The sequence below is a fragment of the Diceros bicornis genome, chromosome 17 (assembly GCF_020826845.1).
Source record: "Diceros bicornis minor isolate mBicDic1 chromosome 17, mDicBic1.mat.cur, whole genome shotgun sequence".
NCBI classification, from domain to species: domain Eukaryota; kingdom Metazoa; phylum Chordata; class Mammalia; order Perissodactyla; family Rhinocerotidae; genus Diceros; species Diceros bicornis.
Window position 1 is genome coordinate 46,349,511 of NC_080756.1, and position 13,086 is coordinate 46,362,596.

Sequence of the window (13,086 nt, forward strand, 5' to 3'; positions counted from 1 at the left end):
TAGATCAGTGATATCCACCTAAGAGAGCATTAGGGCACAGGTTTGGATTCAAGTCACAAAACTGGATGAGCAAGTTATGAAGGAGGCAATTGAGGAAACAGAACTCATGGGGTCACTGGACATCTCTACCTTACTGAGCATTTGGAAAATTTCAAAAGGTATGTATGACCAGGTGAACGCCTGGTTGGTCCAGGATTGACAGTTCAGACCTACTTGAAAAATAAGTCTATAGACCGGCCCCGTGGCTTAGCAGTTAAGTGCACGCGCTCCGCTATTGGTGTCCCCGGTTCGGATCCCGGGCGCGCACCGACGCACCGCTTCTCCGGCCATGCTGAGGCCGCGTCCCACATACAGCAACTAGAAGGATGTGCAACTATGACATACAATTATCTCCTGGCGCTTTGGAGAAAAAAAAAAAGGGAGGAGGATTGGCAATAGATGTTAGCTCAGAGCCGGTCTTCCTCAGCAAAAAGAGGAGGATTGGCATGGATGTTAGCTCAGGGCTGATCTTCCTCACAAAAAAAAAAAAAAAAGAAAGAAAAGTCTAAATCAGAACCAGTATAAGAAGTGAAGTCCTTTCGCCCTCAGAACCTCTCGTCGATCCATCAGGGGAGCGAGCAGAACACTATGGCTCTGTCTGTGGACTAAACCTGAAAGGCCCGCAGTCAGGGCCAGGAGGGCAGATCAGAGGAGGAATTAGAAAGGCAAACACGTGTTTGTGGCAACTCCCTTCTCCATGGATCTTTGACCAGGTCTGGCCCCAAACAGAGGGCGACCACAACTTCTGTACCAGGGCAGCATCCGGCCACAGCACAGGCACATCCTGGAATGAGGGAAAGCTGCCCCCCCAGAGTAGATAATATCTGGAAGGAATGAATATTTGGGAAAAGTCCCAGAGCTAGTTTAGTGCCAAGCAGTCCCCACTTTCTCTGGCCTCCTCCCACTGGTTCCTCCCCTTCCAGCTGCTGTAGCTCGTATAAAAACTCCACAGCCTTTCACTCACAGCCCGAAGGAGCCTCTCTCCCAGCTGCTGCTGCACAAGACAGTGAGACCGACCCACAGGACCACAGAGACCATGAAGAGCCTGCTCCTTCTCTCCATTCTGGCGGCCTTGGCCGTGGCAGCTTTGTGTTATGGTGAGAACACTTTATCCTGACATTTCTCTGGTTTTTCTTTTCTGCCTCTGACTTTAGTCCACTTTGATTTTTCCTCCCCCTCCTCCTTTTCTTCTCTCTTTCTCTATTATAATCTTAAAGTACCGTCAATTTAACATTTCTCAAGCCTCATGGACATTGATCTGTTCCATAAAGTTTTTTTATATTAAATATCCAGACTCTTGTATGCAACTTAACAGGCAAGTTCTTTCTATGGTAAGTCACTACACCCCTGGAAACTTCACTATTTCAGAAAGAAGATATCAAATTCCCAGCCCCTGAGTTCTCATTTGTAAGGATGCTTATTTAAACTTTGGTAAAAATTGGTTAAGAGTATTGGTTGAATCACTCAGCTTTAAGAAAATCAGTTTTTTCATGAAGTGTTAAGTATAGCCCTCTCTAGGGACAGAACAATCTCATGGACGTACTACATTTGTTCAGTGAATTTAATTTAAAAAAAAAAGTTTTACATTTAAAGAACCTCAGAGAAAAATAGATTTTATAATTTCTATTGTCAAAAGATAAATTTTGCCTGGTTTCTGGATGTTTTTAAATATATCTCTGTTCAAAGCTAATGAAAGGAAATCTGAAGCAAAATTATTTAGATTATTCAGTTTTATGTTTCAATTATCTGATATTTTAGCTGTTCTTAAGCCTAAATTATATTAAAAATCATATGTATTTTGCTTATTACTCTTGAAATTAGTCACAAGGTTTCTGTATCTGAGATTTGGTTTCTTCAACCCCTTTCTAACTTTTCAAGCAAATTCACTTGCTTATAAATGTAAGCCTCTTATTGTCAAATTTACCTGCTGTGCTCAGGAGAGCGGCAGAAAGAGAAAAATTTGCTTTGGCATCATCTCAGTTCTTTCTCTGAACTGGCATTGTGCCTAGTTTGAGTTGTCAGCTGGAACCAGTGGTTTCTGTGGCTGCCAACTTAACATAGGTTCTTAAGAGGCTTTCAGAAGCTCTAAGAAACCTTGGTAAAGCCGAGCTGAGCATCTGCCCAGCCTGCCTGGAGAAATCTAGCTGTTTTCCAGACTATCCTGTCGCCTCATCAACACTGCTCTCACACAGGTCCCAAATTAATCAGAGAAGAAGGCTCTCTGGAGATTTATGTGCAGCACTTAAATTGTCTGATTTCACTAGGCCAAAGCCCTCATAGCCCTTGGGAAATTTTAGCCAAGACTGTTCACTAGATCCTTCAACATCAGAAAAACTAAAGCATACAGATATTCACAGCAAAGACAGAGCTAGAGAAACAATCCACAAACCCTAAATGCCTGAAATTTTTAATAACCACATTGCTAAACATATTCCTCACATCTTTTTGACTCTTCCCTCCCCTTCCTTCCTTATATTTAGACTATTGCAGTGTGTGATAAATAACAATAAAATGAATCTTTTTTGTTAATTTCAGAATCTCATGAAAGCATGGAATCCTATGAACTTTGTAAGTAAATACTCGACTTCTTTATTTAAATTTCATTTATTAAAGAATCTCTCTCTATTCTTAAACAGACAAAATGGTAATAATATATAACAGGGAGGAAAAAGAGGGCCTCTTTTGGAAAATTAAATTTAAAAATCCAGTGACTATAAAAATTGCCAAATGAGCAATTCTTTTAAGGTCGAAGGAGTGTAATATGGCATTTAAACTGCATTCAACACACTTAGGACCATAAAATTTCATTTGGAAATTTTAAGTTGGCACCACATCAACCACACAGATGGAAAACAAGGAGGAATGACAAAGGCAAAGTTTGGAATCAGAGGTCAAGTCAGCTGGGAGACCACGGACATCAGCATTATGTTGGATGCTATTGAATATCTGGATTTATAAAGACCAGGTATTGGAGGAAATAACGTATCACTCTCATTTTTGATTTTTTCACTTCTTTTATAATGTTTCCACTGTTTATTTACTGGTAATCTAAAGTTTCGCTTCACAAGTCCTCAGGACAGAGAGAATTTCTCCTTAAAGGAATTAAAAACACACTGAGTCGGAATGCCAAAATTGAAAAAGGCAAAGTGATTGCCCAAAGACAAAACAAACAAGCAAAAATTGCCACGGCTTATGCAACAAGTCTCCACGACACATACGTGGGTTATCGATTTCTTTTCCTCAGACAGTTTATGAAATCTGCTTTATCTCCCTCTTTGATTTTTGTAGATCCCTAGTTACATGAAATGCATGGATTAACTAGCTTTCAAACATACATGTGTTAGGGAATATTTATGGAAATGTTTTCAACTACCGTTTCCGTAAAACTACAATTATTTATTTTCTGTTTTAAGATCCCTTCCTTAACAGGAGGAATGCTAATACCTTTATGAGCCCGCAGCAGAGATGGAGAGCTAGAGCCCAAGAGAGGTGGGTAACAAAACTTGATGGGGAGAGGTAATTTTTCTCAGTGTAGCATCCCAGATGTGAGTGGAATGAGAAACAGATTTTTCATCATGTGTATTATTTCTAATTGTATCCCCAAATCAAAGAATTTAACAACAATATACAGAAAACAACTGAATTTCTAGAAGATTATTTAATGAAAGACTCAGAAAAGAGAGAGGGAAGAGGGAAAGGAGGATAGAACAAAATTTCTACTTTTACTTAAAAAAAAATTCCCCTTTCCACCTTTCCTCCCTGTTCTTCAAATATTTCTTAATATTTGCCGTGAATGGGATAATTCGCCATTTTCTTATTCTTTTTTTTTTCCTTTTCCTTTTTCTTATTTCCCACTCTTTACGCTTCTCAATTTGTGTCTCTTTTTTCCCACTTTCTAGGGTCCGAGAAAGCACCAAGCCTGCCTATGAGCGCAACCGGGAAGCCTGTGAAGACTTCGGACTTTGCGAACGCTATGCTATGGTTTATGGATACGATGCTGCCTACAATCGCTATTTCCGGCAGCGCCGAGGGGAAAAATGAGATTGGAAAAAGTCACTTTCTTTGCTGAGCCTGGTGCCTGGTTTCGTATTCCCTTGCAGAAGCATCACTGAACTATATAGACACATCTGAATTGCTTGTTTCTCAAATGTTCCCGTCTGGCTGCGCCTCTCCTTCCTGCCCCCATTGATAGTAATGAAAGAGCAGTGTAGTGAAGGTCGAAGGGGAGTTAAAATCTGTGATTATTACATAATAAACTTCTGGTTGGATACTTTCCTTTTGTGAGTCTGATTTCTTCTGGGAAAATGCTGAGATATTTAAATCACAGTCCTTCTAACCCAGAGTAGAAGATTCTGTCAATCATGTTCTAGCACTGATTAGAAGCATAACTGCAGAGGAAGAATGAATCTTAGAAGACATTCACCCAGCCGTAATTCGTCTAGACTCTCTCTGCCTTGGGATCAGTGAACGATTGCTTTCTATTATGTGTTTTCCAGGATTTCCAAACAGCATAGACAATTAATCATCTGATTTTCCTGCTCCCAAATTTTAAATGGCTCCTAAATTCCTTCTGTGTGTGGCTCTACATCCTGGCTCATCACCTTCACCTGAACATTATCATTTCCTAAGATGCCACAGTTTCTACTCCTACTTGGGCAGAGAAAATATGTTTGCTTTCATAATCACCAGAGATTTTAAAATGATACAATTGTGGAATTTTGGAGCCAGATGAAATGCTAGAGCTCCTCTAGGCCTGATTTGCTGATGAGGAAATGAAACTCTAGAGTCTCCATGCCTTGTAGTTAGGAACAGAAGCCAGGACTTCTCAATCTCAATTCAGACCTTGTTCTTTTCTGCCATGTAAACTTGTTCATGCCCACATTTTACATCCGTTCAGTTACAATTCTGAAACTGTTAGATTCATCATAAAATGTGTTGTATAGTTTAAAACATCAGCATATTAATATAATGATGAGAGTTTTATAATTTTCTGAGCTCTTTTGCATGCAGTAACTCATTAGATATTACAACAACCCAGAAGATGGGTTATATGTAGATGGTAAAATTGAGACTCAGAGAGGTAACTTTGTGAAGACGTTGTAGTAGATGTAGGGGTGTGCCACTCAGACTAAGAAATTATTCCTCTGGCCACCAGGGTATTGGCAGCTGATGGTTTCCACCTAAGGAGTTGAGTGCAACTCTTTACAGATCTCTAGAGCACTCTGTGTGTGCATCTCTCTCCTCTCTGGTACTCTTTCCTGTGATCACTAGCCACTTCTCTGGACTCCCAGCTCTGTCTCTTCAATTTAGGAGGGCCATAAGCCTCTGCCTGGGTTCTGTTTTCTGTCCTATGGCTTGAAAACCCCCGGGAAGTAAGTTGGGACAATCATAGGGCTCACTTCATTTGTCTCCCATCTCTTATGCATCAATGTCAAGTAATCCAAAAGAAGAGAAAAAGAGGAAAAAAAACAAGAAGGGATAAATGAAAAAAATGGCAAGATGATAGACTTAAACCTGTCTCAATAATTTCATTAAATGGAAATAGTATAAACAGTCCAATTATTTTTTTATTTCTACACATTATAGATCCTACAGTATATTTTCATTATTTTTGCATTAAACAATTACTTTTTAAAAGATTTAGATAATACAAAAAATATCTCATATGTTTACCCATGTAGTTTCTATTTCCAGTGTTCTTCATTCTTTTGTGTACATCCAGATTTCCATCTGGTGTCATTTTCCTTCTGCCTGAAGGACTTCCTTTAACATTTCTCGCAGTAAAGGTTTGCTGCATTCTTTAAGTTTTGAAAGTTTGCTTTCATATTTGAAAGATATTTTCACTCTATCAAATTCTATGTTGCCAGTTTTTTCTTTTAATTCTTTTAAGATGTTGTTCCATTGTCTTCTAGCTTGCATTAATTCTGATATAAAATCTGTTGACATTTTTATCTTTATTCCTCTGTATATACTGTGTCTTTTGTCTCCGGCTACTTCTCAGGTTTTTCTCTTTATCACTGGTTTTGATCAAATTGACTATGATGTACCTTGGTGTTGTTTTCCTTATTTTTCTTATTCTTGGAGTTTATTGATATTCTCAGATTGTGTTAAATTTAGAAATTTTTCAAGTCATTATTTCTTCAAATATTTCCCCTCCCTCACTCCTCTTCTCCTTTGGAGACAGCAATGACACGCATGTTAGGTCACCTAAGTTGTCCCACAGCTCCTTGATACTATTTTTATTTTTATAAGTTGTTTTTTCTTTGTGTGTTTCATTTTTGATGCTTACTTTTAATGTGTCTACAAGTTTACTAACTTCATCTTCAGCAGTATCTAATTTACTATTAATCCTATTCAGTGTATTTTTCATTTCAGACATTATAGTTTTTATCTCTAGAAGTTTGATTTGGGTGTTTTCATATTTTCCATGTCTCATTTTTCATAACATCTTAGAGTTATGATAACTATTTTAATGTCTTTATATGCTAATTCCAATATCTGTGTCACTTCCAAGTTGGTTTTATTGGCTGATTATTCTATGTGTTATGGATCATAATTTCCTACTTCTTTGAATTCCTGGTAATCTTTTATTTGACACCAGACATTGCAAATTCTACCTTTTTGTGTGCTGGATATTCCTGTATTTCTGTAAGTATTCTTGAGCTTTGTTCTGGGCTGCAGTTAAGTCACTTGGAAAAAGTTTGATCATTTTAAGTCTTGCTTTTAAAATGAAACAAACTCAGTATTTAATCTAGGGCCAATTATTTCCCCCACACTGAGGCAAGACTTTATGAGAACTGCACCCAATATCCCATGACTGCATGGTAGGAATAGGCAAATTCCAGCCCTGAGTTCATGCCAGCCACCGTTCCCTCTATTCCATTTGGATTGTCATTTCCCCCACATACATGTGCCAAGCAGTTCTCTGCTATATACATAAGGGGTGTCCTCCACAGGTATCCAGAGATCCCTCTCTCTGTAGCTCTCTTCTCTCCAGTATTTTGCCACGTGAACCATAATCACCATATCCTCCCAGGACCCTCAATCCCATCTCAACTCAAAATGTCCACTGGACTCCCTCTTGGTTCCCTCTCCCTGAGCCACGTCCTGAAAACTCTCTTAAGGCAATAAGCTGGAGCAATCACAGGACTCACTTTATTTGTTTCTCATCTCTTAGGGCTCACCATCTTGCATTGTTTGATGTCCAGTGTCTTGAAAATCATTGTTTCACATATATTGTCTGTTTCTATAGTGGTTTCCAAAGAGAGGATAAATCCCATCCCTGAGACTCCATAATGACTAAAAGCCCATTAAATTGGGCATGACTACTCTGAATGATCATCCCAGCCTCAGAGTTCCCCCTTAGAATTGGCTGAGGCATTTATTGCAATTGCATAACTGTTCAAGTGCTCAGTCTGCCTAGTCCTACTTCCATCACCCCTCTCATAAGTTGTACCCAAGAGTATTCCCCAATGAACCACCTCCCCACAAATTTCTGAGTCTTAGGGTATGTTTCCCAGGGAACCAGATCTGTGACAGTCATTCAGGTGGTAAATAGTGGGACCAGGGTCTTCTAGCTCCAGACCTCTTGTTTTATCCATCATACAACACCAGATTCACAGTTTCTGAGCTGGCAAGGAGTCCAGCAATAATCAAATTCAAGCCCCTCGTTTTACATTGAGGAATTTGAGAGCTTAGAGACTAAATAACTGTTCCAAGGGCAGGTAATTCTATTCTCTTGAAAAATCCACTTGTACTGACTTCATAAAATCTAGTTCCTTAAGCCAATTTTTTAAAATGGTTATGTACAAATGGTCCATATATTTGTACCAACCTCCCATTGTGAATAGTCACACTTTCCAATCTGATGAAGCTATTTTTTAATGTAGTTTCCACCTCAGTCAAAATTTTATCTATCCATCTTCTCAGTTCTATTTCTTTTTTGATATATTCTGGCTTTTCAGAGTTAAGACATGCGAAGCGATAGGTTACAGGTCTCATTTTCCTCTCCTTTCATCATCTTGGTAAGATCTTTCATGGAGTAGTACATTCCGGGAACCAAAGAGTGTTTCAACACAGGCAGAATGCTCTGCTCCCACCCCGTACAAGAAATTTAGCATTTTAGCGTAGTGTTTGAAAATAAGGACTTCGGAACCAGGCCTCCCAGCTCCACCACTTAGAACTGTGTCATTGTTAGATGAGGTAATTAATCTCGCTGGGCCTCAGTTTCTTTATCTATAAAATAAGACGATTCTAGTACCTACCTTAGAGTTGTTGTAAACATTAAATAAATGAACATATGTAAAGTGCACAAAACACTGCCTGGCCTGGATTAAGTGCTTAATAAATGTTAACTGTTTCTACTATTATTTTCTATTGTACCATTATAATTATTGTAATATATTATACTCTGGATATTAAGAAATGGCAAGACAATTCCTCTTTGGGGATGCCCACTTATACTTCTAAAGCAACCAGCAGGACTTATAGCCAAAAGCTATTGATAGCATTGGCCAGCTTGTACCTACTCCACTCTTCCTTTCTTCTCTACCATGCCGTGTCTACCTATGCTGATGAAGCATGCAGTTTCAGAAGACTTTATTTTGGTTTAAGGAAAATTCTTGATCTTAACTTTCATGGTCAACTGGATTGGAATTTACACAGCCATATTTTTATGCAGTCATAAAAGTATCCATATTAAAATGGAGCTCAAGTTATATACTTATATAGTAGTAGTATAATCAAGCACTATTTTCATCCCTACCTCTACCTTTCCAAAGGAAATCTGCAAGTAATCTGTTGTTCTATGTCCGAATTCTTGGGTACTTTGATTATCCATGATCAGTAGCCTTCCCTTCAATTCCTCAATCCCAATGCCTCTGACCCAGTTCCTTGTCGTAATACAGAACTCTTATGAGAGTGAATTCTATCCTAAACTCATTTTGATTTGGAACCCTGAAACTTTACCTAGATTGCCTCCATTTTTCTATTCATGAATTAGGGTTCTATTTCATGCCAGATGGCCCTCCTCTGCACCCAAACATTGCTACCTGTCTGACTATTGCCAGGTATAGCTTCAGCCATGCCCCCACCACCAGTAAGAATCCCTGGCAATTAATGTTAATTCAGAATAGAACATATTAATCCACTCTGCTTTCCCTGCAAGAATAGGGCACCTTTATCCAGGATGTTATACACCCGAAACCACCAAGCGTTATGTAGTGCCATGTCCCCAGCAGGTGGAATACATTGGTCTGAGCATTCAAGCATGGAAGCAGGAGGGGCTCTATTTATCATTATTAAGCCATGTGAGGAATTTACATTTTCTATCTCTACAATTCTAATATCCGTGGGTCTGGAGATCCTGGTTCATATAGAGAGAACACTTTCACCATGGGATATTGAAAGAGTCCCATTTAAGCTCTAAATGCCACCCTGCCCCTTCAGGCTCTTCATGCTAAGAGACTAACTAGTAAGTAAAGGAGTCATCTTTCCTAACAGAGGTAATTGAGCGTGTTCATCAAGAGAAAGTAGGGCTTCTGCATCTAAGAAGGGAAAAATGCATTTGATCCCCAGTTAATCCATTGGAATATCTCTTGATATTTCTCTGCCCAGTCGTGATAGTAAATGGACAAGTGTGTCAGCTATGATCTGAGAAGGGAATGGTGCCCAGCTTAACAACTCTCAGGAATGGGGGTCAATTTCACTTACTAAGTTAGACACCTAGACCACCAGATGTGCCGAGAGTGAGGGAATCTTAGTGCGCGGGTAGTTGAAGAAGGAGACAATGAGTATTAATAGCGGCCTTGCAACCAGCTGCAGCAGCAGGGGTGGTAGTTTGTCCCACTAATCTTCACAAATATTCTTACTTGTCCCCAGGAGCAAACTAGACTTCAAACATGAAAATATAGCAAAGGAGAAATTATAGAGGTGGGAAAGGGGAGATAGTTGTTACACTAAAACTGGGAAATACATATCTATAAGACAGCCACAGCATCCAGGAAAGTGTGACTAGAACCTACTGTAATTTTTTCCTGGAAAAGAGACCAACCAGAATCCTGGAGAAGCTGTTCCTGGAACATAGTGTATGAAGCAAGTGGATGTAACAGTGCAAATGTGAACTGTAATTGATGCTGTGGTGCTTTTCCCAGATCCTTTCTTCAGGACTGAGGAACTCATTCCCTCAGATGCTGGAAACTGATGGCTTTCACCTGGCTGAGTCCTTCTCCTAAAATTGCCCTTAGCTGAAGAGAACAACTTGCCCAGTCACATCTCTTTCCAGAAACAACCCACATCCAAAAGCTAGTCAATGCAGGGGTTTAAAGACCTAGCCCCCTTCCCTAACACGGGCATTTTTCAGTCTTGTAATTGCTTCTTTCTTATCTTCCCTTCCCCTGCCAGTTCAATGTTAAAAATCCAGAATGGGTCATAGCTTAATTGCTCAGTTTGTGAATATATGTATAAATACACACACACACACACACACACACACACACACACACACACATATAAAGCAGAGGTAGGATATGGGAATCTCTTGGTGGTCTCTAAATTCATCCTAGGATAGAAATTGGCCCCAATTTTTCTAATGTAAAAATGTAACCTCCCAACTATCCTCGAGTAACTTGATTCCAGGGACTACATTATGAGATTCGTTTATAAATTTCTTTAGAAAAATGAATTGGGTGACCTTTTGGGTTTTTCTTTTTTTCCATCTTTCATTTCTCTGAATTCAGGCATTGAAAGCTAACCAACAAACAAGAAAGCCAGGAACATAAGTCATCTGGGGTTGTTAAAACATGAGGTTAAGCTTTGAAAAATACTGCTCAAGAAATGTGCTCTTTTCTCAATTAATGCAGGAGATTTTTATGGTGTTTGCCTAGAAACACTCTGACTTCTTTACTTTCAAGAGAGCAATACACAAAATTTGCCTCTACCCTTTTCATCTAAGGATAATTACCACTCCTTTTGACCACATACCTATAATAAAGTAGAAAAATAATCTACATACATTTGGATACACATTTTTGAAAATTCAGAGAGAGAATGTTCCTCCTTATAAGAGGTCTTGACAGCTTCCCTGGTGAATTCTACCAAACATTCAAAGAAGACTTAATATCTATCCTTCTCAAACTCTTCCAAAAAATTGAAGAGAAGGGGAAGATTCCTAACTCATTCTACAAAGCCAACATTACCCTGATACCAAAACTAGACAAGGACAACACAAAAAAAGAAAATTACAGGCCAGTATTGCTGATGAACATCGATACAAAATCCTCAACAAAATACTAGAAAATCGAATGCAACAATACATTAAAAAGATTATACACCATGATCAAGTGGGATTTATTCCAGGGGTGCAGGGATGGTTCAACATCCACCAGTCAATCAACATGATACACCACATTAACAAAATGAAGAATGAAAACCACATGCTCATCTCAATAGATGCAGAGAAAGCATTTGACAAGATACAGCATCCATTTATGATAAAAACTATGAATAAAATGAGTATAGAAGGAAAGTACCTCGACATAATAAAGGCTATATATGACAAACCCACAGCTAATATCATCCTCAATGGTGAAAAACTGAAAGCTATCCCCCTAAGAACAAGAACCAGACAAAGATGCCCACTTTCACCACTCTTATTTAACATAGTATTGGAAGTCCTAGCCAGAGCAATCAGGCAAGAAAAAGAAATAAAAGGCATCCAAATTGGAAAGGAAGAAGTGAAACTGTCACTATTTGCAGATGAAGTGAGTTTATATGTATAAAACCCTAGGGAATCCACCAAAAAACTTTTAGAAATAATAAATGAATATGGTAAAGTTGCAGGATACAAAATCAACATACAAAAATCAGCTGCATTTCTATACACTAACAACAATGTAGCAGAAAGAGAAATTAAGAATACAATCCCATTTACAACTGCAACAAAAAGAATAAAATACATAGGAATAAACTTAACCACAGAGGTGAAAGATCTGTACACTGAAAACTATAAAACATTGTTGAAAGAAATTGAAGAAGACACAAAGAAATGGAAAGATATTCAGAGCTCTTGGATTGGAAGAATTAACATAGTTAAGATGTCCATACTTCGTAAAGCAATCTACAGATTCAATGTCATCCCTATCAAAATTCCAACAACATTTTTCACAGAAATAGAACAAAGAATCCTAAAATTTACATGGAACAACAAAAGACCCCAAATAGCCAAAGTAATCCTGAGAAAAAAGAACATAGCTGAAGGAATCACACTCCCTGATTTCAAAATATACTACAAAGCTATGGTAATCAAAACAGCATGGTACTGGCACAAAAACAGACACACAGATCAATGGAACAGAATTGAGAGCCTAGAAATAAACCCACACATCTATGGACAGCTAATTTTTGACAAGGTACCCAAGAATATACAATGGAGAAAGGAAAGTCTCTTCAAAAAATGGTGCTAGGAAAACTGGACAGCCACATGCAAAAGAGAGAAAGTAGACCATTATCTTACACCATACACAAGAATTAACTCAAAATGGATTAAAGACTTGACTGTAATACCTGAAACCATAAAAATTCTAGAAGAAAATATAGGCAGTAGACTCTTTGACATCAGTCTTAGCAGCATATTTTCAAGTACCATGTCTGACCAGGCAAGGGAAACAATAGAAAAAATAAACAAATTGGACTACATCAAACTAAAAAGCTTTTGCACAGCAAAGGAAACCATCAACAAAATGAAAAGACAATCTAACAATTGGGAGAAGATATTTGCAAACCATATATCTGCTAAGGGGTTAATATCCAAAATATATAAAGAACTCATACATCTCAAGAAGAAAAAGACTAACAACCCAATAAAAAAAATGGGCAAAAGATCTGAACAGACATTTTTCCAAAAATATACAGATGACCAACAGGCAAATGAAAAGATGTTCAACATCACTAATTATCAGGGAAATGCAAATCAAAACTACAATGAGATATCACCTCATGCCCATCAGAATGGCTATAATTAACAAGACAGGAAATAATAAGTGTTGGAGA

The 13,086-nt window shown here is 38.3% G+C and overlaps 1 protein-coding gene across 1 annotated transcript; it reads left to right on the forward strand.

Annotated features, from left to right (window-relative positions):
• The first annotated feature begins 998 nt into the window (after positions 1-998).
• Positions 999-4,312, forward strand: MGP (matrix Gla protein). Its single transcript, XM_058557587.1, has 4 exons — positions 999-1,136; positions 2,575-2,607; positions 3,453-3,528; positions 3,939-4,312. Exons 1-4 carry the CDS (start codon positions 1,076-1,078, stop codon positions 4,078-4,080), a joined length of 312 nt encoding a protein of 103 aa, XP_058413570.1. The 5' UTR covers positions 999-1,075; the 3' UTR covers positions 4,081-4,312.
• The last annotated feature ends 8,774 nt before the right edge of the window (positions 4,313-13,086 follow it).